The sequence below is a fragment of the Oncorhynchus keta genome, chromosome 19 (genome assembly GCF_023373465.1).
Source record: "Oncorhynchus keta strain PuntledgeMale-10-30-2019 chromosome 19, Oket_V2, whole genome shotgun sequence".
Lineage (NCBI taxonomy): Eukaryota > Metazoa > Chordata > Actinopteri > Salmoniformes > Salmonidae > Oncorhynchus > Oncorhynchus keta.
Genome location: NC_068439.1, coordinates 17,696,355 through 17,720,955, shown reverse-complemented (window position 1 = coordinate 17,720,955; position 24,601 = coordinate 17,696,355). Strand labels below are relative to the sequence as shown.

The 24,601-nt window shown below is 45.6% G+C and overlaps 1 protein-coding gene across 1 annotated transcript in view; it reads right to left on the bottom strand.

Annotated features, from left to right (window-relative positions):
• Positions 1-24,601, bottom strand: part of LOC118397958 (potassium voltage-gated channel subfamily H member 8-like) — a 139,650-nt gene that overhangs the window by 7,633 nt on the left and 107,416 nt on the right. Inside the window, exons 12-15 of the mRNA XM_052469899.1 lie at positions 21,935-21,973; positions 19,790-20,085; positions 19,244-19,359; positions 5,992-6,071 (exon numbers count right to left, since the gene is read on the bottom strand). Coding sequence (XP_052325859.1) covers positions 5,992-6,071; positions 19,244-19,359; positions 19,790-20,085; positions 21,935-21,973 — 531 coding nt within the window. The remainder of the gene's footprint in view (positions 1-5,991; positions 6,072-19,243; positions 19,360-19,789; positions 20,086-21,934; positions 21,974-24,601) is intronic.

Here is a 24,601-nt window from a genome sequence, read left to right as displayed (position 1 = left end):
GCGTTTAACACCCCCAGAGGGCACTTCGAATATTTGGTCATGCCTTTTGGGCTATCCAACTCCCCAGCGGTTTTCCAGGCACTCGTCAATGACGTGCTGAGAGATATGATTGATCAGTTCATATATGTTTACCTGGATGACATACTGATTTTTTCTTCTTCTCTCCAGGAACACGTTCAGCACGTCAGACGAGTGCTTCAGAGGTTGTTGGAGAATGGACTTTTTGTCAAGACGGAGAAATGCATTTTTCATGCACAATCCGTTCCATTCCTAGGTTACATCGTCTCGACTGAAGGTATTCGCATGGATCCTGACAAGGTTAAGGCTGTGTTGGATTGGCCAAGCCCAGATTCCCGTAAGGCCCTACAGAGGTTTCTGGGATTCGCCAATTTCTACCGGCGTTTCGTTCGCAACTTTAGTCAGATAGTCGCTCCTCTTACCGCCTTAACCTCCCCAGAGTGCCGTTCAGGTGGTCCGATACAGCTGAGGCTGCATTCGCCAAACTCAAGAGCCGCTTTGTTTCGGCTCCCATCCTCATAGCTCCCGATCCCTCGCGTCAGTTCGTAGTAGAGGTGGACGCTTCAGAGGTGGGGGTAGGTGCGGTACTTTCCCAACGTTCCTCTTCTGACGACAAGATGCACCCTTGTGCGTTCCTTTCCCATCGGTTATCACCTGCGGAACGCAACTACGACATTGGCAACAGAGAGTTGTTGGCAGTGAAGTTAGCACTGGAGGAGTGGCGCCATTGGTTAGAGGGTTCGGGGTACCTTTTATAGTTTGGACCGATCACAAAAATTTGGAATATATCAGAACCGCCAAGCGACTCAACTCCAGACAGGCGCGGTGGGCACTCTTTTTCGGACGTTTTGACTTCTCTCTCTCGTATCGCCCGGGTTCCAAGAATGTCAAACCCGATTCCCTTTCTCGCATTTTTGACCATTCCGAACGCCCATCCACTCCCGAGTGCATCCTACCCGGGACCCTAGTGGTATCCACACTCTCACATGGGAGGTTGAATCGAGGGTCAAAACGGCCTTAGAAGGGGTAACGCCTCCGCCCGGTTGCCCGCCTAATCGGTTGTTTGTGCCGGAGGGGTGTCGGTCCGATGTTATTCGGTGGGGGCATTGCTCCAACGTAGCGTGTCATCCAGGAGTCAGCCGCACTAGCTTTTTGGTTAAGCAACGCTTTTGGTGGCCACTGATGGCTCGTGACATTCACAGTTTTGTCTTGGCTTGCTCGGTTTGTGCCACTGGGAAGACTTCTAATCGACCCCCAGATGGGTTACTCCAACCGCTGTCGGTCCCTTCGAGACCCTGGTCCCACATCGCGCTAGATTTTGTTACCGGCCTCCCACCCTCCCAGGGCAAGACGGTGGTGGACCGGTTCTCGAAGGCGGCTCATTTTATTCCCTTGCCTAAATTACCATCTGCCAAGGAGACAGCGGTAGCTGTCGTGGATCACGTCTTTCGCTTACATGGCCTGCCGATGGACGTAGTTTCTGACAGGGGGCCCCAATTTGTGTCCAAGTTTTGGCAAGAGTTTTGTAGGTTACTGGGAGCGAGTGTCAGCCTGTCTTCAGGGTTTCATCCCCAGAGCAACGGTCAAACGGAGAGGGCCAACCAAGATTTGGAGAGAGTGTTGCGATGTTTGGTTTCTAAGAATCCCTCTTCCTGGAGTCAACAACTCTCTATGGTTGAGTACGCTCACAATTCGTTGCCAGTGGCAGCTACGGGTCTCTCTCCGTTTGAGTGTAGTTTAGGTTACCAGCCACCTATCTTTCCCAGTACGGAGTCCGAGGTCACTGTTCCTTCCGCTCACGCTTTCATCCAGAGGTGCCGTCACGCATGGAGCAGAGCCCGTGAGACTCTTCTCCGGGTGGGGGCGCGCACCAAGGCTAAGGCCGATCGCCACCGGTCGAAGCCTCCGGTATACGTCGTTGGCCAAAGAGTGTGGCTTTCTACTAAGAACATTCCACTCCGATCCGTTTCGAACAAACTTGCCCCCAAATTTATCGGCCCGTTCAAAGTCACCAGGATCATTAGTCCGGTGGCGGTCCGGCTCAAGCTTCCTCCGGCGTATAGGAGAATTCATCCTACCTTTCATGTGTCTAAAATAAAACCTGTGTTTCAGGCACGCATTAACCCGCCGGTCCCGGTTCCCCCGCCGCCACGACTTGTTGATGGGGAACCCACCTTTTCTGTCAATTGTATTTTGGACTCTAGAAGGAGGGGACACGGATTCCAGTACCTGGTGGACTGGGAGGGTTACGGCCCGGAGGAGAGAAGTTGGGTACCTGCTAGGGACATTCTGGATCACTCCCTTATCGATGATTTCAATCGACAGGTAAATTCGCCTGGGAACGCCAAGAGGCGTTCCTAGGGGGGTATTGTCACGGTTCATGAATCCACTGCCTCTCTCGCTCTCGCTCTCGCTCTCGCTCTCTTGTGTTTGTGTGGGCGTGGTTCCCAATCTCGGCCTGATTGTCTGCGCCAGCTGGAACCACTTATCTTCCCTTTATATGTTCTGTAACCAGTGTTTCTTGTTGTCAGATCGTTGTTACTTCCCTGAGGTTGTGTCGTGTGTCTGTGCTCTTCTCTCGCCGCCCTTGTGTGGATTATCTGCTGTGCTCCTTCCTACCCATCCGGACACACTCCCCTGGATTTCTCAGCACGCTATCATTGGAAGATGCGCCCTAGTCCCTGGGTCGGATTCCGTCTGAGTACAGTCTGTCTGTCCTGTTGCTGTTGTAAACTGTATTCATTAAACCATCGTTGCTTGCATCTTGCATCCGCCTCTGTATTGTCACAGAAATGCTTAACTTGAAAGCTTTATCCAAAAGTGCAGTAATCAATATCAAAATAGTGTTACTAATAAAATGTAAATAAATATACAGTATAATAAGAAAAATATTATATACAAGGCCAGTGCCAGTACCACATGTACAATGTGCAGGGATATTGCAGTAATTTGAGGTAGCGATGTACATGTAGGCGGGCGATTAGGAGAAAGTGACTAGTAGCAAAATAAATAATATAATAATAGTAAACAGTTTGACAGCAGCATAAGTGGTGGGTGTATGTGTGTGAGGCTGTTAGTGTTAGCATTCATCAGACATGGTGTTTCCCATGGTTCTATGTGTCACTACGGGTTGTTCTAGAATTCCCAGGAGTCTGTCAGTGTTCCAGATCTCCTGGGTAGGTGTTGATTATGGTCTCAGGAACCAGGGGTCACATTTTGGCCTCCGCTCTTCAAAATGAATGTGTCATCTACACACGTCAGGAGCTCAAGTCTTTAGGGGTCGCTCGAAGGTCAGAGCTGAGAGTTCACAGGTCATTGGGCAGGTATGTAATATTGCCACAGTTGGATTTGTAGACAATTGAAGTCAGTAACACGGCAGTAACATTGCAGATTCAGCAAGGAGCTTGTGAGGGTAGATTGAGGACTATTGCATCTGAATATTAGTTCATTATTCAACATTCATCAGATTGTTGACTCAATGTGACCAATTTATCTCCTCAGCTCTATCCTCATTAAAGGTTTTCTGGTGATTGTGATGGCCATCATTCTATATCATTGTATAATTTAGTATCACTGTTTATACGCTGAATGTTTTATCAGTCTGCTCTTACAATTTAAGCCGGAGTATAGTACCAAGGGACAATTAGGATTTAATTAAGCTTTTTCTTACGATTGTTTAGACATGAAAATAATGCTCTGTAACATTCACTCTGCATCTACAAAAATCAACATCTTTACAAAATATATAATTATGGCCCAGTTCTCAAATTTCCATACATACATACATATTATATTGTAGTAAACATATTATCACCCAAATGTCCATACTAAAATGGTTTGATTTGATTCTTCCCTAGAATCAAGTTAATAGGCCAGAGATTCGAGTCTTGAGGCACAGTTCAATCTAGCGAACGATAAAAAAAATTGCATTTACACATATTTAGTCGTGGCACATGAGCTAGATGAAATAACATGAACTGAATAAGGTAATAACTGGTAAAATCACTTTTGGCTGCTCTTAGGAAGTTTTAGTGTACCTCTATGTAATGTAACAAGTGATACAACATGTTTGGATCAACGTGCATGGTATTGATTTAATGTGAGACGAGGGTTATGGGTTAATCCCCAGCCCCTCTTCCATGTCCCGTGGTGACCAACATGGACTGGCTCAAGTAAGGATTACAGTTACCACCGGGAACCACACTGAGAGACAACCTGTCAAACACTGTCCTCCCTGGGAGAGAGAGAGAGAGAGAGAGAGAGAGAGAGAGAGAGAGAGAGAGAGAGATATGGGGGGGTGAGACAGCAAGAGAGATGGAGGGAAAGAGGTATGGGGGGTGAGACAGTAAAAGGGAACGAGGGAAAGAGGTATGGGTGTGGTGAGACAGTAAAAGGGAGGAAGGGAAAGAGATATGGGGGTGAGACAGTAAAATGGAGGGAGGGAAAGAGGTATGGGTGTGTTGAGACAGTAAAAGGGAGGGAGGGAAAGAGGTATGGGGGTGAGACAGTAAAAGGGAGGGAGGGAAAGAGGTATGGGTGTGGTGAGACAGTAAAAGGGAGGGAAGGAAAGAGGTACGGGGTGAGACAGTAAAAGGGAGGGAGGGAAAGAGGTATGGGTGTGGTGAGACAGTAAAAGGGAGGGAGGGAAAGAGGTATGGGGGTGAGACAGTAAAAGGGAGGGAGGGAAAGAGGTATGGGTGTGGTGAGACAGTAAAAGGGAGGGAGGGAAAGAGGTATGGGTGTGGTGAGACAGTAAAAGGGAGGGAGGGAAAGAGGTATGGGGGTGGTGAGACAGAGAGATGGAGTGAGGGAAAGAGGTATGGGGGAGAGACAGTAAAAGGGAATGAGGGAAAGAGGTATGGGTGTGGTGAGACAGTAAAAGGGAGGAAGGGAAAGAGATATGGGGGTGAGACAGTAAAATGGAGGGAGGGAAAGAGGTGTGGGTGTGGTGAGACAGTAAAAGGGAGGGAGGGAGGGAAAGAGGTATGGGGGAGAGACAGTAAAAGGGAGGGAGGGAAAGAGGTATGGGTGTGGTGAGACAGTAAAAGGGAGGGAGGGAATGAAGTATGGGGGGTGAGAAAGTAAAGGGGAGGGAGGGAAAGAGGTATGGGGGAGAGACGGTAAAAGGGAGGAAGGGAAAGAGGTATGGGGGGTGGTGAGACAGAGAGATGGAGTGAGGGAAAGAGGTATGGGGGGTGGTGAGACAGAGAGATGGAGTGAGGGAAAGAGGTATGGGGGGTGATGAGACAGAGAGATGGAGTGAGGGAAAGAGGTTCTGCCCACTCCTCATCCTCTTCGATCCTTCTCCCTTACCAATCTCTAAATTCCCCAAATCTTTCCTCCTTTTTCCTCTCCTTCCCCTATCAGCCAAAGCCAGGTGATGGAGCGAGGCACCACAGGGGGAGACCCCCACTCTGCCAAGAGCCTAATGTCAATTTAGCCACCTGCCAATCAAAACCATGGGATACGCTAACATAGAGACTCTGTGTGAATGGAGGAAAGCTGCTTTTCTTTATTCTAGTGTTCTATTATGGAACATTACACAATTATGATTCCCTCAAAAGCACATTCTACAGCAGTATTTAAGTTCTACAGCCCGTGGAATAGCACATATCCCTTAGACGGTTAGTTGACTTCAGTCTTTCCTCAAATGTTACAATGTAAGCAGCCCTCCATAGAGGGTAAACCAGATTATGTCAGTTCCTGGTTCCACAAAGGGTTGAACACGTTCTAGAATGTTCCCTGTGACACCATTTGGCGAGTCCCAGTTCTGCTCCAATCTGTGTCCTCTGCAAGAGTTTGAAGAGATTCCTCGTCCTGGCTTTCTGTTCCTCGTTCTCTCGCTCCCTCATTCTCTCACTCACTCCATCCATCTACCATCTGAGAAGGCCATATGCCTGTGGCTCACCTGACTAATGCTACCTCTTACACAAGCATGCACGCATACACGTATGCACAGACAGCATACTGTACCTCCTGGTCTAGGTGCCGTAGTTGTCCCCAGGTCTCCTCAGCTTTAGCTGCTGACTCTGCTGTACTGATCTGGAGAATATCTGCAACACCATTTAGAAAGAGTCACAAAATAACCTAAACTGGTGAAGCAGTTACTGTGTTACTTACAAGTCCCAATATCTTCATATACTTGGTATATAGTAGGTAATAATAACAGGGTTATGTCATTTTAAAGTTTACAATCTAGGTAAGGACTATGTAGTTATGTAATCATCATATAATACAGTTTATGATAATCAGTTCAATGTAGCCTGATGACTTGACCACAACATGATCTGTAGTGGTTGTGGTGGTGGTGGTTATGGTGATGGTTGTGGTGATAGTTGTGGTTGTGGTTGTGGTGGTGATGGTATTGGTTGTGATTGTGGTGGTGGTGAGGGTTGTGATTGTGGTTGTGGTGATGGTTGTGATAATGGAGGTGATTGTGGTGATGGTTGTGGTGGTGGTGGTTGTGGTGATGGTTGAGGTGATAGTTGTGGTTGTGGTTATGGTTGTGGTGGTGATGGTGATGGTTGTGATTGTGGTGGTGGGGATGGTTGTGATTGTGGTGGTGGTGATGGTTGTGATTGTGGTTGTGGTGATGGTTGTGATAATGGAGGTGATTGTTGTGGCAGTGATGGTTGTGGTGCGATCCGCTAAATTACCAGCTAAAATATTGTAATCGGATTACAGATACTTTTGAAAAACTAGGTGATTACTTCTAGGATTACTCATAAATTCAGAAAGGATGTTTGCACAAAAGTTATTTGACACCTTTCTGTTTTCTCAATGACATTCAAATCAACATTGAAAAAAGGCACAAGTTGAAGTTTGAGTCTGACCACAAATCAGATGACCACTATGATGACACACCAAATACGTTTGATGGATCGCGGGAAAAGAGCAGGAATAGGCTTTTGTAGGCTACGGTCAAAGCTATGTCTTCCAATTGTGTGACTGCTGGCGGCAACCAAAAATGATCCAACTTGAATAAATGCTTGGAGATAAGGATGACAGCAGTGGTACATAACCTACGGGCGATACTGATATCACTTATTATTTATATCTATGCTACATAGCACATTGATGTGAATCACACTGCTGCTCTCTCATTTATTTGTGCCTTACGGATTGTGGTTATTGAGGATGGCTGTTCCCAAATGTATATGCTGTGTATTTTAACCCAATAATGGTTGAATTTAAGAAGTTTAAGCTGCCAGTAATTGTTTTTGCGACCAGGGATTGTCACGACTTCCACCGAAGGTAGTTCCTCTCCCTGATCGGGCGGCGCTCGGAGTCGCCAGCCTACTAGCCATCACCAATCCTTTTTTCCTTTTCTGTTTGTTTTGTCTTTGGTTCTTTCAAACCTGGTTTCATTTGCCTTCATTTCTGTGTGTATATATTTACCCTGTTGCCTGCCTAGGTTTGTGCGGGATTGTTTTACTCGGTGAGGTTGTGCCCAATTTTTTGTATCACGCATTTAATAAGAGTGTGTTATTTAGGAACTTTGTTTGTTCCTCCTTGCGTGAGTAACGGGTGTCGAGGGCGTTTGACTTTTGGATTGTGCCATACCTGTGTTTGGTGGACTTACCTATTAAAAGTACACATCTCAGACATCTCTGCTCTCCTGTGCCCGACTCCTTCACCTACCTCCCAACGCAACATTGTCACAGGGATGTATTCATTACAGAAACCATTTACTGTTTAAGAACTAAGAAGAAGCAAACAGAGCAAAACGAGTGTTTCTATTGGAAAATTCAGGTAGGTCCCTCCACGTTACGTCCCGTTTGCTTCCATTTAAGAAATGTTTTGCAACAGAATCGGAGTAATAAATTGTCTGTTGTCAGTTCATTTTGTTATGTCCGGTCTTACCAGCGTTTTTCCCGTTTCTCCTGTTCTCAAATGTTGTTTTCTAGTCTTCCTGGGTGTTGACCTTTCTGCCTGTCCTGACCATGAGCCCGCCTGCAGCTCTGTCCCTGGTTGACTCTGCTTTGGATTACGAACCTCTGCCTACCCTATGCCTGCTATTTGTTCTAATAAATATTCGGAGAATCGTACTATCCGCCTCCTGTGTCTGCATCTGTGTCATATCCTGAGTCCTGATAGTACAAACTGGCCATGACTGACCCAGCAGACTCGGGCCAGATCTACAACACTGTCTCCTCACAAGGAGCCACCATTGGAAGACATGATGAGTTACTACATAACCTTATGGAAGGATTCCCCACCTTGGCGGAACACCATGACCATGCCATTAGTGCATTGTTGGAATAATTCTGCCGACTATCTATCAGGCAGCAAGCCACAACAGAAAACTCCCAGATGTTCCCCATCCTACCCCGGCTTCCAGAGAACCCCTGCTTACATCCTCCAGAGCGCTACGCTGGGGATCCCGGGACCTGCCGGACATTTCTCTCCCAGTGTCCCTCATTTTTGAGCTACAGCCCTCTTCATTTCCATTGAACTGTTCAAAGATATCTTATCTTATAATGCTGAAATCCAGGAGGGCACTCGTCTGGGCTACAGCGGTGTGGGAGCAACAATTCACAGATTGCCTTAGGTTGGAGGATTTCGAGGTGGAAGGTGCTTGACACTCTATTGTCTAGAAAAGAGGCGGCTCGGAAGCTACTTCAACCGCGTCAAGACTCCCGTAGTGTGGCAGACTACACGGTAGTCTCCGAGAGTGCCTGGAACCCGTAATCTCTGTTCAACACCTTCCTACATGGATTATCGGAGGAAATTAAGGACGAGCTCGCAGCATGGGAGCTGCCCTTGGACCTTGACTGACTCACAGCGTTGACCATAAGCATCGATGGGTGACTACGGGAACACAGTAGGGAGAGGAGGTCTGACCCCGGGCACACGCATCCGTCCACGTTTTTCCTCATCCCCTGAAGAACCCCGGAAATCCCCGACACCTCCAGTCCGGAGAGAATCCACCCGAGTTCCATTAGAAATCATTGAGGACTGTCGACTCGCCTCCTCCGGCGCCCATGCAACTGGGCAGGGCTAGATTGTCCCCTGAGGAACATTTACGCAGACTAAGCTCTAAAAGCTGTCTGCATTGTGGAACTTTAGGACATTACATAGCCACCTGTCCAATAACCCCCCCAGCTCATCTGTAGGTACAAGTACACGGGTGGGCCATAGAGGGAGTCTCCCAGCTCCCATTACTCGTAATCCTCTCCATGCTATCCTGTTGTGGGGTGAAAGTATAAATCTCTTCGGGTGCTCATGGACTCTGGGGCCAACGAGAGCTTTATGGACCCTACCCTGGTGTCAGAGCTGGGTATCTCCACACAACTCCTCTCTGTTCCAATGGACGCCAGAGCATTGGATGGACACTCTATTGCCAGGGTCACTCGCAGTATTATTCCTATCAACCTGTGAGTGTCAGAGAATCACAGTGAGTCGATGCAGTTCCTGCTCATTGAATCTCCTCATGCACCCATGGTTTTGGGATTGTTGTGGCTCCAGAGGCACAAACCAATGATTGACTGGGCTACGGCTTCTATCCTGGGTTGGAGCCCGTTCTGCCATGTACATTGCCTCAAGGCGGCGCAGCCCATCCCCTAAACGTCCTCCTGTGGGCTTGGGTAAAGCCTCGGATCTCTCTACCGTTCCCGCAGAGCATCAGGACCTCCGGGAGGTTTTCACCAAGGCCGGCGCCACATCTCTTCCTCCACATCAACCTTATGACTTCACCATTGACCTCCTCCCTACCATGACATCACCTCCCGGGAGGCTTTATACCATGTCTGGTCCTGAGACCAAAACCATGGAAAGTTCATTCGTCCTTCTTCCTCCCCTGCGGGTGCAGGGTTCTTCTTTGTTCTTTCTTTAAAGCCTCTCCGGGGGCGACTCTATTCCTGAAGTTGGACCTTCGGAACACCTACCATCTGGTTCCGATACGGGAAGGACACAAATGGAAGTCAGCCTTTAACACAACTAGCGAGCACTACGAGTATCTGGTTATGCCATTCGGACTGACCAACACTCCCGCAGTGTTCCAGGCTCTGGTCAATGATGTGCTCCATGACATGTTGAACCGGTTGATGTTTGTCTACCTTGACGACATCCTTGTCTTTTCCTGTTCGGTTCAGGAGCCTGGTCTCCATGTCCGACAAGTCCTCCAGTGCCTCCTGGAGAACCAGTTGTTTGTCAAGGCGGAGAAGTGTGAATTTCATTGCTCCACTATTTCCTTTCTGGGATCCATCATCGCTGCCGAGAACATTCAGATGGATCTGAACAAGGTGAGAGTGGTGGAGGTGGCCCCAATCCACATCCAGTGCAGCTGCAACGTTTCCTGAGATTTGCTCATTTATACCCCCACTTCATCCGGGGCTACAGCACCCTGTCTTCCCCCATCTCTGCACTCACCCAAAGTTCTGTTTAAGTGGTCCCCAGCTGCTGACCAGGCGTTTTCAGATCTCAAGCATCGGCTCAGTACAGCCTCCATCTTAATCGGGACCCATCCCGTCAGTTCGTGGTGGAGGTCGACACCTCAGACATTGGAGTGGGGGCCGTCCCAGCGTTCTGCCCAGGACCAAAATATATATCTCTGCACTTTAGTTTCCCATCGTTTTAAAAGGAATTATGACGTTGGATACCCGGGAACTTCTTGCGATCAAGATGGCGCCGGAGGAATGGAGACACTGGCTAGAAGGGGTGGAACATCTATTCCTAGTGTGGACCGACCACATCTGGAATATCTCCTCACCATCAAGCGCCTCAACTCAAAGCAGGCTCATTAGGCTCTGTTGTTCACTCGGTTCAATTTCACCGTCTCCTACCACTCTGGGTCCAAGAATGTGAAGCGTGACGTCCTCTCTAGCTTGCATAGCACTGCTACTACTTTGTCTAATAGATATGGGACTGACTTTATCAAAATTGTATTTGTTTTCGAATTCTTTGTAGGTCTGTATAATCTGTGGGAAATATGTGACTCTAATATTGCCATACATTTGGCAGATTAGGAAGTGCAGCTCAGTTTCCACTTAATTTTGTGTGCAGTGTGCACATAGCCTGTCTTCTCTTGAGAGCCAGTTCTGCCTTCTGCAGCCATTCCCAACAGCAAGGTTTGAACACCGAATCTGTATATAATCAAAGATTTCCTTAATTTTGGGTCAGTCACAGTGGTCAGGTATTATGCCACTGTGCATTCTAGTTTACTCTGTATTTTTTGTAAATTCTTTCCAATGTGTCAAATAATTATCTTTTTGTTTCCTAATGATTTGGTTGGGTCTAATCGTGTTTCCAGGTTTGGGAATTGCTTCCATTTAGGTGGTTGTAGAATTGAACGGCTCTTTCTGGATTTTGATAATTAGCACGTGTCAGCCTAATTCTGCTCTCTGTGCATTATTTGGTGTTTTACATTGTACACAGAGGATATTTTTTGCATGCAGTCTCAATTTGGTGTTTGTCCCATTTTGTGAATTATTGGTTAGTGAGCGGACGTCAGACCTCACAACCATAAAGGGCAATGGGTTCTATAACTGATTCAAGTATTTTTTGCCAGATTCTAATTGGTATGTTGAATTTTATGTTATTTTTGATGGCATAGAAGGCCCTTCTTGCCTTGTCTCTCAGATCGTCCACAGCTATGTGGAAGTTACCTGTGGCACTGATGTTTAGGCAGAGGCATGTATCATTTTTTGTGTGCTCTATGGCAACGGTGTCTTGGTGGAATTTGTATTAGTGGTCCTGGCAACTGGACCTTTTTTGGAAAACCATTATTTTTGTCTTACTGAGATTTCCTGTCAGAGCCCAGATCTGACAGAATCTGTGCAGAAGATCTAGGTGCTGCTGTAGGCCCTCGTTGGATGGGGAGAGAAGCACCAGATCATTAGCAAACAGTAGACATTTGACTTCAGATTCTAGAAGGGTGAGACTGGGTGCTGCAGACCGTTCTAGTTTCCTCGCCAGTTCGTTGATTTATATGTTGAAGAGGGTGGGGCTTAAGCTGCATCCCTGTCAAACCCCCCGGCCCTGTGGAAAGAGATGTGTTTATTTTTAGCCAATTTTAACGGTACACTTGTTGCTTGTGTCCATGGAGTTTATAATGTCGTACATTTTTCCCCCCAACACCACTTTCCATCAATTTGTATAGCAGGCCTTCATGCAAAATTGACTCGAAAGCTTTTTGAAATCAACAAAGCATGAGACAACTTTGCTTTTGTTTTGTTTGTTTCTCAATTAGGGTGTGCAGAGTGAATACGTGGTCTGTCGTACAGTAATTTTGTAAAAAGTACATTTACATTTGCTCAGTACGTTGTTGTCGCAGACTAAATGTACGAGTCTGCTGTTAATGATAATGGTGAGGATTTCCCCAAGGTTGCTGTTGACGCATATCCCACGGTAGTTATTAGGGTTCAATTTGTCTCCACTTTTGTGGTTCTTGGTGTTCACCTTGGTTACAACTATTGGGGAATATGCCAGAGCTGAGGATGATGTGGTCTGTATATATTATCATTTCATTTAGGATACCATCAACCCCACAGGCCTTTTTGGGTTGGAGGGTTTGTTTGTTCAATATAATTGGAGAATCCACTGGGTTCTGTTAGTCTTTAATAGTTGATTCTACGATTTGTATTTGATCCTGTACATGTTTTTGCTGTTTGTGCTTTGTCATAGAGCCCAATAGATTGAAGAAGTGGTTTATCCATACATCTCCGTTTTGGATAGATAGCACTTCGTGTTGTTGTTTGTTTAGAGTTTTCCAATTTTCCCAGAAGTGGTTAGATTCTATGGATTATTAAATTACAGTGAGCCGATTTCTGATATGCTGTTCCTTCTTTTTCCGTAGTGTATTTCTGTATTGTTTTAGTGATTCACCATTGTGAAGGTGTTGGCTCAGGTTTTCTGGGTCTCTATGTTTTTGGATGGATAGGTTCTCAATTTCTTTCTTTGGTTTTTGCATTCTTCATGAAACCATTTGTCATTGTTAATTTTCATAGGTTGTCTGCTTTCATTTTTTTATTTGATAGGGAAACTATTTAGGTTTTCTACTGCCAAGTGTACACCTTCACTACTACAGTGAAACATTTTGTACAGGAAATTGTCTAGAAGGGATTGAATTTTCTGTTGCCTAATATTTTTTTTGGTATATTTCCACACTACTTTCCTTCCATCTATAGCATGTATTCAATTCATTTGGCTTTGATGCCTCATGACTGAATATAGCTTTGTTCAAGTAGAGTTTTGCTGTGATCTGATAGGGGAGTCAGTGGACTGACTGTGAACACTTTAAGAGACTCTGGGTTGAGGTCAGTGATAAAGTAGTCTACAGTACTACTGCCAAGAGATGAGCTATAGGTGTACCTTCCAGAGGAGTCCCCTCGAAGCCTACCATTGACTATGTACATACCCAGCGTCCGACAGAATGTTCTTGTTTTGACTAATTTAAAAGAGTAGGTTAGGTCTGCTCTATAGCAAATTAGCATACCCCCTGAGTCGCTTTCATGATTCACACCTGGTAGTTTGGTGGATGGGGGGAGGGGGTTTGTTGTGCTGGTCTGTTTCGTGGGCTTGTTCTGTCTGGATTGTGTGGACTAGCTCTCTCAGCTCCACCATGACTCTCTCCAGCTCTGTGAATTTATCCCTCTCAATGATGGAGGAGCAGTGCAGTTGTGGGATCCGGGTTTGTTCAGTGGGGGGTGACTATCCTCATCTGCAGGGCAGTTTGAAGAGGTGTGATCAGACTCACTAAGGATGGGGGAGTCATATGAGAGAGAGAGAGAGAGAGAGAGAGAGAGAGAGAGAGAGAGAGAGAGAGAGAGAGAGAGAGAGAGAGAGAGAGAGAGAGAGAGAGAGAGAGAGAGAGAGAGAGAGAGAGAGAGAGAGAGAGATATGGGGGGGTGAGACAGCAAGAGAGATGGAGGGAAAGAGGTATGGGGGTGAGACAGTAAAAGGGAGCGAGGGAAAGAGGTATGGATGTGGTGAGACAGTAAAAGGGAGGAAGGGAAAGGGATATGGGGGTGAGACAGTAAAATGGAGGGAGGGAAAGAGGTATGGGTGAGAGAGAGAGAGAGAGAGAGAGAGAGAGAGAGAGAGAGAGAGAGAGCGGTGTATCGGATGGTCAACATGCTCTGCTCACACCTACTGTAATGGTCCGGAACTAAACCACACAAAAACAACACTAGACACTATAGAACACAAAGATTTTACTATCTCAGATAGATTAATCTGCCTTGCTCTCTCTTTGATCCCTTAAAAGTCCTGCTGGAACTGCATGAGGATGCCCTGCACCATTACTGTCCCAGACTTGTAGACGTTGACAGAGGTTGTTTCAATTTTCTCAATGTTTAGTATTCTGAGTTTCCACCCTGGGCCAATACCCTCTCTCTTGACATGGGGGTAGTGTACTCTTATAGCACTGTACCATGCCAGGGGATGGTCTGTGTAGAAAATGAAGTTGCTTACGTTCCCCTCTTTGTAGCAGTCAGCAAATAGTGTCTATGGGTTGTCCTTGAGGAGCTTTTTTTGTACTCATTCCGTGTAGTACTGTATTGTAATAACCTCTGGACAGAGTGAAGCCATGGGAGGGGGGGGGGGGGGCTGTGAAACTCTCCTGCCATTGTTAGGCTCAATGGTTTTCACACCTCTCACTTCACATTTCAGTGTTAATTGAAGTTGCAGTCAGGTCAGTTTCTTTCCTTAGCAGCTTGGTAGCATAGCCTTATTTATTAAGCTTTAAAAAACTAAATTACCTGGAGATTGTCTTCTACTTTTTGGCTTCAGAAGTTGTTTCGGTCTGAACATTACTCACTCAGTTTTGTGTTGAACTTAGTAACCTGTATAAGTCTGTGCGAAAAAAAATATAGTTTACATTTATCCAACTGTAAATTCTATCTTCTTGCAGAAGAACTCATCTCTCTCTCTCTCTCTCTCTCTCTCAATTTGTTCAAAACTTAAACTATTGTCTTTTTCTCTCTTTGAGTCAAGAACTCACTGCATTTTATGCATTGCAATGCTAGCTAGTTGTACTGTAGCTTATGCTTTCAGTACTATATCTTCCGGCACCCCCAGTATCTTCCGGCGTCGACAGAGATGGCCGCCTCGCTTCGCGTTCCTAGGAAACTATGCAGTTTTTTGTTTTTTTACGTGTTATTTCTTACATTAGTACCCCAGGTCATCTTAGGTTTCATTACATACAGTCGAGAAGAACTACTGAACATAAGAGCAGCGTCAACTCACCATCAGTACGACCAAGAATATGACTTTCGCGAAGCAGATCCTGTGTACTGCCTTTCACCCAGGACAACGGAATGGATCCCAGCCGGCGACCCAAAAAAACAACTTCGTAAAAGGGGGAAACGGAGCGGTCTTCTGGTCAGACTCCGGAGACGGGCACATCGCGCACCACTCCCTAGCATTCTTCTCGCCAATGTCCAGTCTATTGACAACAAGGTTGATGAAATCCGAGCAAGGATAGCATTCCAGAGGGACATCAGAGACTGTAACGTTCTTTGCTTCACGGAAACATGGCTCACTGGAGAGACGCTATCGGAATCGGTGCAGCCAGCGGGTTTCTCCACGCATCGCGCCGACAGAAACAAACATCTTTCTGGTAAGAATAGGGGCGGGGGCTTCATGGTTAACGTGACGTGGTGTGATCATAACAACATACTCAAGTCCTTCTGTTCACCTGATTTAGAATTCCTCACAATCAAATGTCGACCGCACTATCTTCCAAGGGAATTCTCTTCGATTATTTTAATTTTATTTTTTTTTACCTTTATTTAACTAGGCAAGTCAGTTAAGAACAAATTCTTATTTTCAATGACGGCCTAGGAACAGTGGGTTAACTGCCTGTTCAGGGGCAGAACGACAGATTTGTACCTTGTCAGCTCGGGGGTTTGAACTTGCAACCTTCCGGTTACTAGTCCAACACTCTAACCACTAGGCTACGCTGCCGCCCCAAATTATTATAATCACAGCCGTATATATTCCCCCCCAAGCAGACACATCGATGGCTCTGAACTAACTTTATTTGACTCTTTGCAAACTGGAATCCATTTATCCGGAGGCTGCATTCATTGTAGCTGGGGATTTTAACAAGGCTAATCTGAAAACAAGACTCCCTAAATTTTATCAGCATATCGATTGTGCAACCAGGGCTGGAAAAACCTTGGATCACTGCTATTCTAACTTCCGCGACGCATATAAGGCCCTGCCCCGCCCTCCTTTTGGAAAAGCTGACCACGACTCCATTTTGTTGATCCCTGCCTACAGACAGAAACTAAAACAATAAGCTCCCGCGCTGAGGTCTGTTCAACGCTGGTCCGACCAATCTGATTCCACACTCCATGACTGCTTCCATCACGTGGACTGGGATATGTTTCGTATTGCATCAGACAACAACATTGACGAATACGCTGATTCGGTGAGCAAGTTCATTAGAACGTGCGTTGAAGATGTCGTTCCCATAGCAACGATTAAAACATTCCCAAACCAGAAACTGGATTGATGGCAGCATTCACGTGAAACTGAAAGCCCGAACCACTGCTTTTAATCAGGGCAAGGTGACCGGAAATATGACCGAATACAAACAGTGTAACTATTCCCTCCGCAAGGCAATCTAACAAGCTAAGCGTCAGTATAGAGACAAAGTAGAATCTCAATTCAACGGCTCAGACACAAGAGGTATGTGGCAGGGTCTACAGTCAATCACGGATTACTAAAAGAAAATCAGCCCCGTCACGGACCAGGATGTCTTGCTCCCAGGCAGACTAAATAACTTTTTTGCCCGCTTTGAGGACAATACAGTGCCACTGACATGGCCCACAACTAAAACATGCGGACTCTCCTTCACTGCAGCCAACGTGAGGAAAACATTTAAACGTGTCAACTTTCGCAAGGCTGCAGGCCCAGGCGGCATCCCCAGCCGCGCCCTCAGAGCATGCACAGACCAGCTGGCTGGTGTGTTTACGGACATATTCAATCAATTCCTATCCCAGTCTGTTGTTCCCACATGCTTCAAGAGGGCCACCATTGTTGCTGTTCCCAAAAAAGCTAAGGTAACTGAGCTAAACGACTACCGCCCCGTAGCACTCACTTCCGTCATCATGAAGTGCTTTGAGAGACACTGCCCTAACCCATCTGGACAAGAGGAATACCTATGTGAGAATGCTGTTCATCGACTACAGCTCGGCATTTAACACAATAGTGCCCTCCAAGCTCGTCATCAAGCTCGAGATCCTGGGTCTCGACCCCGCCCTGTGCAACTGGGTACTGGACTTCCTGACGGGCCGCCCCCAGGTGGTGAGGGTAGGCAACAACATTTCCACCCCGCTGATCCTCAACACTGGGGCCCCACAAGGGTGCGTTCTGAGCCCTCTCCTGTACTCCCTGTTCACCCACGACTGCGTGGCTATGCACGCCTCCAAATCAATCCTCAAGTTTGCGGACGACACAACAGTGGTAGGCTTGATTACCAACAACGATGAGACGGCCTACAGGGAGGAAGTGAGGGCCCTCGGAGTGTGGTGTCAGGAAAATAACCTCACACTCAACGTCAACAAAACTAAGGAGATCATTGTGGACTTCAGGAAACAGTAGAGGGAACACCCCCCTATCCACATTGATGGGACAGTAGTGGAGAGGGTAGTAAGTTTTAAGTTCCTCTGCGTACACATCACAGACAAACTGAATTGGTTCACCCACACAGACAGCATCGTGAAGAAGGCGCAGCGGTGCCTCTTCAACCTCAGGAGGCTGAAGAAATTCGGCTTGTCACCAAAAGCACTCACAAACTTCTACAGATGCACAATCGAGAGCATCCTTTCAGGCTGTATCACCACCTGGTACGGCAACTGCTCCGCCCACAACCGTAAGGCTCTCCAGAGGGTAGTGAGGTCTGCACAACGCATCACCGGGGGCAAACTACCTGCCCTCCAGGACACCTACACCACCCGATGTCACAGGAAGGCCATAAAGATCATCAAGGACAACAACCACCCGAGCCACTGCCTGTTCACCCCGCTATCATCCAGAAGGCGAGGTCAGTACAGGTGCATAAAAGCTGGGACCGAGAGACTGAAAAACAGCTTCTATCTCAAGGCCATCAGACTGTTAAACAGCCACCACTAACATTGAGTGGCTGCTGCCAACACACTGACTCAACTCCAGCCACTTTAATAATGGGAATTGATGGGAAATGATGTAAAATATATCACAAGCCACTTTAAACAATGCTACCTAATATAATGTTTACATACCCTACATTATTAATCTCATATGTATATGTATATACTGTACTCTATATCATCTACTGCATCTTTATGTAATACATGTATCACTAGCCACTTTAACTATGCCACTTTGTTTACATACTCAACTCATATGTATATACTGCACTCAATACCATATACTGTATCTTGCCTATGCCGCTCTGTACCATCACTCACTCATATATCTTTATGTACATATTCTTATCCCCTTACACTTGTGTCTATAAGGTAGTAGTTCTGGAATTGTTAGCTAGATTACTTGTTGGTTATTACTGCATTGTCAGAACTAGAAGCACAAGCATTTCGCTACACTCGCATTAACATCTGCTAACCATGTGTATGTGACAAATAAAATTTGATTTGATTTGATTTGTCTGATCCTTTGATTGGGAGGACACAGCTGCAAAGTCAAAACTGGCTATATTGTAAAAATTTTCTTTTTGGTCTTAATTTTAGGTTTGGGTTAGGCATTAGGGTTAACAGTGTGGTTAAGGTTAGGGTTCAAATCTGATTTGATGTTTTTTTGCCAGCTATTAACCTATGCCTCCTAATGGAATTACTGATTTTGGGTAATCCAAAAGTTACATTACCGATTACAATGTTGAACAGGTAACTGTGGTTGTGGTGATGGTTATGGTGCTGGTTGTGGTTCTGGTGCTGGTTGTGGTCATAGTGATGGTTATGGTGCTGGTTATGGTTCTGGTGCTGGTTATGGTTCTGGTGCTGGTTGTGGTCATAGTGATGGTTGTGGTGATGGTTATGGTGCTGGTTGTGGTTCTGGTGCTGGTTGTGGTCATAGTGATGGTTGTGGTGATGGTTATGGTGCTGGTTGTGGTTCTGGTGCTGGTTGTGGTCATAGTGATGGTTGTGGTGATGGTTATGGTGCTGGTTGTGGTTCTGGTGCTGGTTGTGGTCATAGTGATGGTTGTGGTGGTGGTGGTTGTTGTGGTTTTGATTGTGGTGGCGGGGGTTGTGATTGTCATTGTGGTTATGGTTGTGGGGACCTGTAAATGTGGCAGGTGCATTCCCTGGACCGCTGACTGGACAGGCTCGACTAGGAGAGAAGGAGAACAGTGGAGACGTCTCTGTACCTTCAGTATCCTCCGTACCGTCCACAACCCTGGGGAATGAGAGAGAGAGGGAGACAAAGAGAGAGGGAGAGGTAGAGCAGAGAGAGAGAGAGAGAGAGAGAGAGAGAGAGAGAGAGAGAGAGAGAGAGAGAGAGAGAGAGAGAGAGAGAGAGAGAGAGAGAGAGAGAGAGAGAGAGAAGAGAGAGAGAGAGGTAGCAAGAGAGAGAAATAGCAAGAGAGAGAGAGAAATAGCAAGAGAGAGAGAGAAATAGCAAGAGGGAGAGAAATAGCAAGAGAGAGAGAAATAGCAAGAGAGAGAAATAGCAAGAGAGAGAAGCGGAGGGAGAGGGAGAGAGGAAAATAGGGAGAGAGACGGGGAAGGGGAGGGAGAGAGAGTGACAGATTAGAGATGTGGACTGATAGACAACTGACAAAAATAATTGACGAGTCAGTAGATTGCGTGATAGTATTAGCTGTTACCTAGGGCTGAGGTTGGAGGGGTCTAGCGTGGTGAGAGCTGTCTGGCGGATCTGTATCTTCTCCCTCAGTTTCCTAGTGCTCTGGTGTGTTCCTTCTCTGCCGCTGTGCAACTCTCTCTCCATCCCGGCTCTACCCGATGGAGACTTCCCAGAAGACACCTCTCTAGTGTACAGGATGCTGTTGCGCACCAATTCCGGAGATACAGATGCCAACTCATCTTCCTCCTCCTCTTCCTCCTGGTTCTCAATGATGGATGGATAGGACTGGATCACTCGTCCGTTGCCTCTCCCCTCTGTCTGCAGAGAGCGAGGAGAGAAAGAAAGAGGATGTAGGACAGAGAGCATTTGTTGTAAATTTAAACATCATTCCCTTAGCCTTCATTTAATTTCACAGACAGACAGGCAATATCACTTCTGTTTGCAGTCACACAATAAACTCAATTTTGGGGACACCTAGTTATACTGATGAATCTGGGTGCTTTGGAATTGAGAGAGTAGAAGATTGCTGTAACTATTTATTTTATTTATCCTTTATTTAACTAAGCAAGTCAGTTAAGAACAAATTCTTATTTACAATGAGGGCCTGCCCCGGCCAACCCTCCTCTAACCCGGACGACGTTGGGCCAATTGTGCGCCACCCTATAACTAAACGACTGTCTGGAACAGACAACACCATTGAGACCAGTACAGGATTCCATTGTACTGTGTGTCAGCCAAACGTCCACCTCAGAGTAGAATGTTCTATTTCCATAACAACTAAAGTTCTCTCAGGGTTCTGTGCTGTCAAGGCTGACTCAAGCACCTGCTCACGTAACTAGTAACTGTAACAGATTACATTTAGAAAGTAACCTACCCAGCCCTGGCTGTGATGAACGGCGTGAACCTGACCTCAATGATTCTGATAACCTTTGAACACCCAATGAGTCACATCTAGACTGCTAATCACATGCAATATGAGATGTTGATGGAGTAAAAAAAACCATGGAATTTATAAGTAGAAAATAGCATGAAATGTCTTTTGATTGATGACCTATGTTCTCATTCTTAATCAAAAGAAAATCACAGTTGAGGTTATTGAATCCAACTACTGAATGAGATTCAAAACGCTCATTGAAACAGCTGATGTCTAAATTATTACTGGCCCTGTGTACGCACATACACTCGCACACACACACTGCCCCCCTACACCCTCCTTCACACACTGCAGGCCCCCTACCCCTCTCTGTTTAATAACCTGATCTAATACTGTTCCCACATTTCTACTCCTAATTCCATCACTTCCTCTTGTGAATAATGAATGGTGCTCCGCTCTGCTGTGTAATTGAACGAGTCGCCAAAGTTTCCCCGGCAGTCCGTCAATCAAATCAGCTCTGAAATTCAAACTTCCCCCACCAATTAATATCCCTCCATCACCTCATCCCTCATTCCCCTCCTTCTTCTGCCTCCGAACCCTTCCTCCCATCTCTCCATCACCATAAAAACTAACTGCTGACTTTATAAAGTCTCCGTTCAATACTATTTTCTTTGTTTTAGGATAAGTGCAGTAATATGTGTTGTTTTACAGGGTAGCACGATAGGTGCAGTGATATGTGTTGTTTGACAGGGTAGCACGATAGGTGCAGTGATATGTGTTGTTTTACAGGGTAGCATGATAGGTGCAGTGATGTGTTGTTTTACAGGGTAGTAAGATAGGTGCAGTGATATGTGTTGTTTTACAGGGTAGCACGATAGGTGCAGTGATGTGTGTTGTTTTACAGGGTCAGCCAAAGTAGCACAATAGGTGCAGTGATATATGTTGTTTTACAGGGTAGCACGATAGGTGCAGTGATATGTGTTGTTTTACAGGGTAGCACGATAGGTGCAGTGATATGTGTTGTTTTACATAATAGGACGATAGGTGCAGTGATATGTGTTGTTTTACAGGGTAGCACGATAGGTGCAGTGATGCGTTGTTTTACAGGGTCAGCCAAAGTAGCACAATAAGTGCAGTGAAATGTGTTGTTTTACAGGGTCAGCCATAGTAGTAGGGCACCCCAGGAACAAGCGAGGGGTTTTGTGCTTTCTTCAAGGGCACAGACAGGTTTTTCACCTCGTCGGCTCTAACCACTAGGCTACCTGCTGCCCCCAGTGTCTGCTGAGCCAGTACCTGTGTGTCCAATGGTTTGGTGGACAATCTGGATATGACCTGTAAAAAGATGGAAGAGAAAAGGGAGTGAATTCAACATGTCTATATTGTTAGCACAGCCCAACCCAGATGTTATCCTTCCTCTCAGAAACTGTCAGTGGTGGAAAAAATAACCAATTGTTATGCTTGAGTAAAAGTAAAGGAAAGGGAAAGTGGGATACCTAGTCAGTTGTACAACTGAATGCATTCAACTGAAACCCAACCACTCTGAATCAAAGAGGTGCGGGGGGCTGTCATAATTGACATCCACGTCTTCGGAGCCCGGGGAACAGTTGCCCAGGGGAAGAACGACAGATTTGTACCTTGTCAGCTCAGGGATTCCATCCAGCAATCTTTCGGTTACTGGCCCAACACTCTAAGACGCCTTAATAGAAAATGACTCAAGTAAAAGTGAAAGTCACCCAGTAAAATACTACTTGAGTAAAAGTCTAAAAGTATTTGGTTTTAAATATAATAGTATCAAAAGTACATGTAATTACTTAAATATACTTAAGTTTCAAACATAAAATGTATGAGTAATTTAAAATTCCTTATGTGAAACAAACCAGGCAGCGCAATTTTCCCTGAGCGAATCCCTGAGCTGACAAGGTAAAAATCTGTCGTTCTGCCCCTGAACAAGGCAGTTAACCCACTGTTCCTAGGCCATCATTGAAAATAAGAACTTGTTCTTAACTGACTTGCCTGGTTAAATAAAGGTAAGATAAAAAAATGTTTTACAAACAAAGCATTTGTGTTTAGTGAGTCTGCCAGATTAGACGCATTAGGGACGACCAGGGATGTTCTTTTGCGAATTTGACCATTTGACCATTTTCTGTCCTGCTATGCATTTAAAATGTAAGAAGTACTTTTGGGTGTCAGGGAAAATGTATGGAGTAAAAAGTATATTATTTTCTTGTGGAATTTAGTGAAGTAAAAGTAAAAGTTGTAAAAAAAATGTAATAGTAAAGTAAAGTACAGATACCCCAAAAAAACGATATAAGTAGTACTTTAACATATTTTTACTTAATTAAGCACTTTACACCACTGAAAACTGTGTATGACATAATGTTGTTACAGGAAATCTCTTCTGAGATAACCCCTCTTCTAACCTTCCCCAAAGTCTCTGTCCTTATCTTGGCCTGCCGTTCTCAATACTTTAGTGTCACATGTCGTCCTGCAGCAGTGTCTGAGGGTGTGTGTGAGTGTTGGTTCTTCTATCCTTGTGGGGACCTAAAATCCCCAAAAGTCCAACCAAGGGTAGTAAAACAAGGAGAATTTGACAAGGCTATTTTAAGCTTAGGGGTTAGGTTTACAATTAGGGTTAGGGTTACAATTATGGTTAGGGTAAGGGGTTAGTGGTTAAGTTTAGGGTTAGGGTTAGGATTTAGGTTTAGGTTTAGGATTTAGGTTTAGGGTTAGGGTAAGGGTAAGGGTTAGGGTAAGGGGTCAAGTTTAGGGTTAGGATTTAGGTTTAGGGTTAGGGTTAGGGTTAGGGTAAGGGTAAGGTTTAGGTAAAGCAGGATATTGAATGGAAATGAATTTGAGGTCCCCACGAGGATAGAAGAAAATAATGTGTGTGTGTGTGTGTGTGCGTGCGTGCGTTTGCGTGTGTGTGTGTGTGTGTGTGTGTGTGTGTGTGTGTGTGTGTGTGTGTGTGTGTGTGTGTGTGTGTGTGTGTGTGTGTGTGCGTTTGCGTGTGTATGTGTGTGTGTGTGCGTGCGTGCGTCTGCGTGTGTGTGTGTGTGTGTGTGTGTGTGTGTGTGTGTGTGTGTGTGTGTGTGTGTGTGTGTGTGTGTGTGTGTGTTTGAGAGTGGGACAGTGTTATTTGGGCAGCAGGAGGAGACACACCTGACTGTAATTACAGCAGCAGCCCAGGCTGTTTCTGCACTTCATCTTCTCTCTCTCTGGCTCTCTCTATATCCTCACTCACTCTCTCTATATATATATCCTCACTCTACCTCTCTTCACTCTCTCTGGCTCTCTCTCTGTGCTCACACTACCTCCATTCTTACTGTGAAATTAAAAAATGTTTAATAGTAGTAACAACAGGACTAGAGTAAACATATTGCTAAGTGGTATTTGCCATTAAATATAATAAAATATAATATACCAGTAAACATGACTTATGTGGTACTAGTGTTATGGCAGTACTGTTGTCACTGATAGTAATACTGGTGTGTGTGTGTGTGTGTGTGTGTGTGTGTGTGTGTGTGTGTGTGTGTGTGTGTGTGTGTGTGTGTGTGTGTGTGTGTGTGTGTGTGTGTGTGTGTGTGTGTGTGTGTGTGTGTGTGTGTGTGCGCATGTGCACAGAGAAAAAAGAGAAATAATAGAAAAATAATAGCACAAGGAATAAATACACAATGAGTAAGGATAACTTGGTTATATACATAGGGGACCAGTAGCGAGTCGATGTGCAGGGGTACGAGGTAACTGGGTTACATATTTACACATAGGTAGGGATAAAATGACTAGTCAACATGATAGATAATGAACAGTAGCATCAGCGTATGTGATGAGTCAAAAGAGTCCGTGCAAAATGGGTCAATGCAGAAGGTCCGGGTAGCTATTTGTTAACAATTTAACTAACTATTTAGCAGTCTTATGGCTTGGGTGTAGAAGCTGTTTAGGGTCCGGTTGGTTCCAGACTTA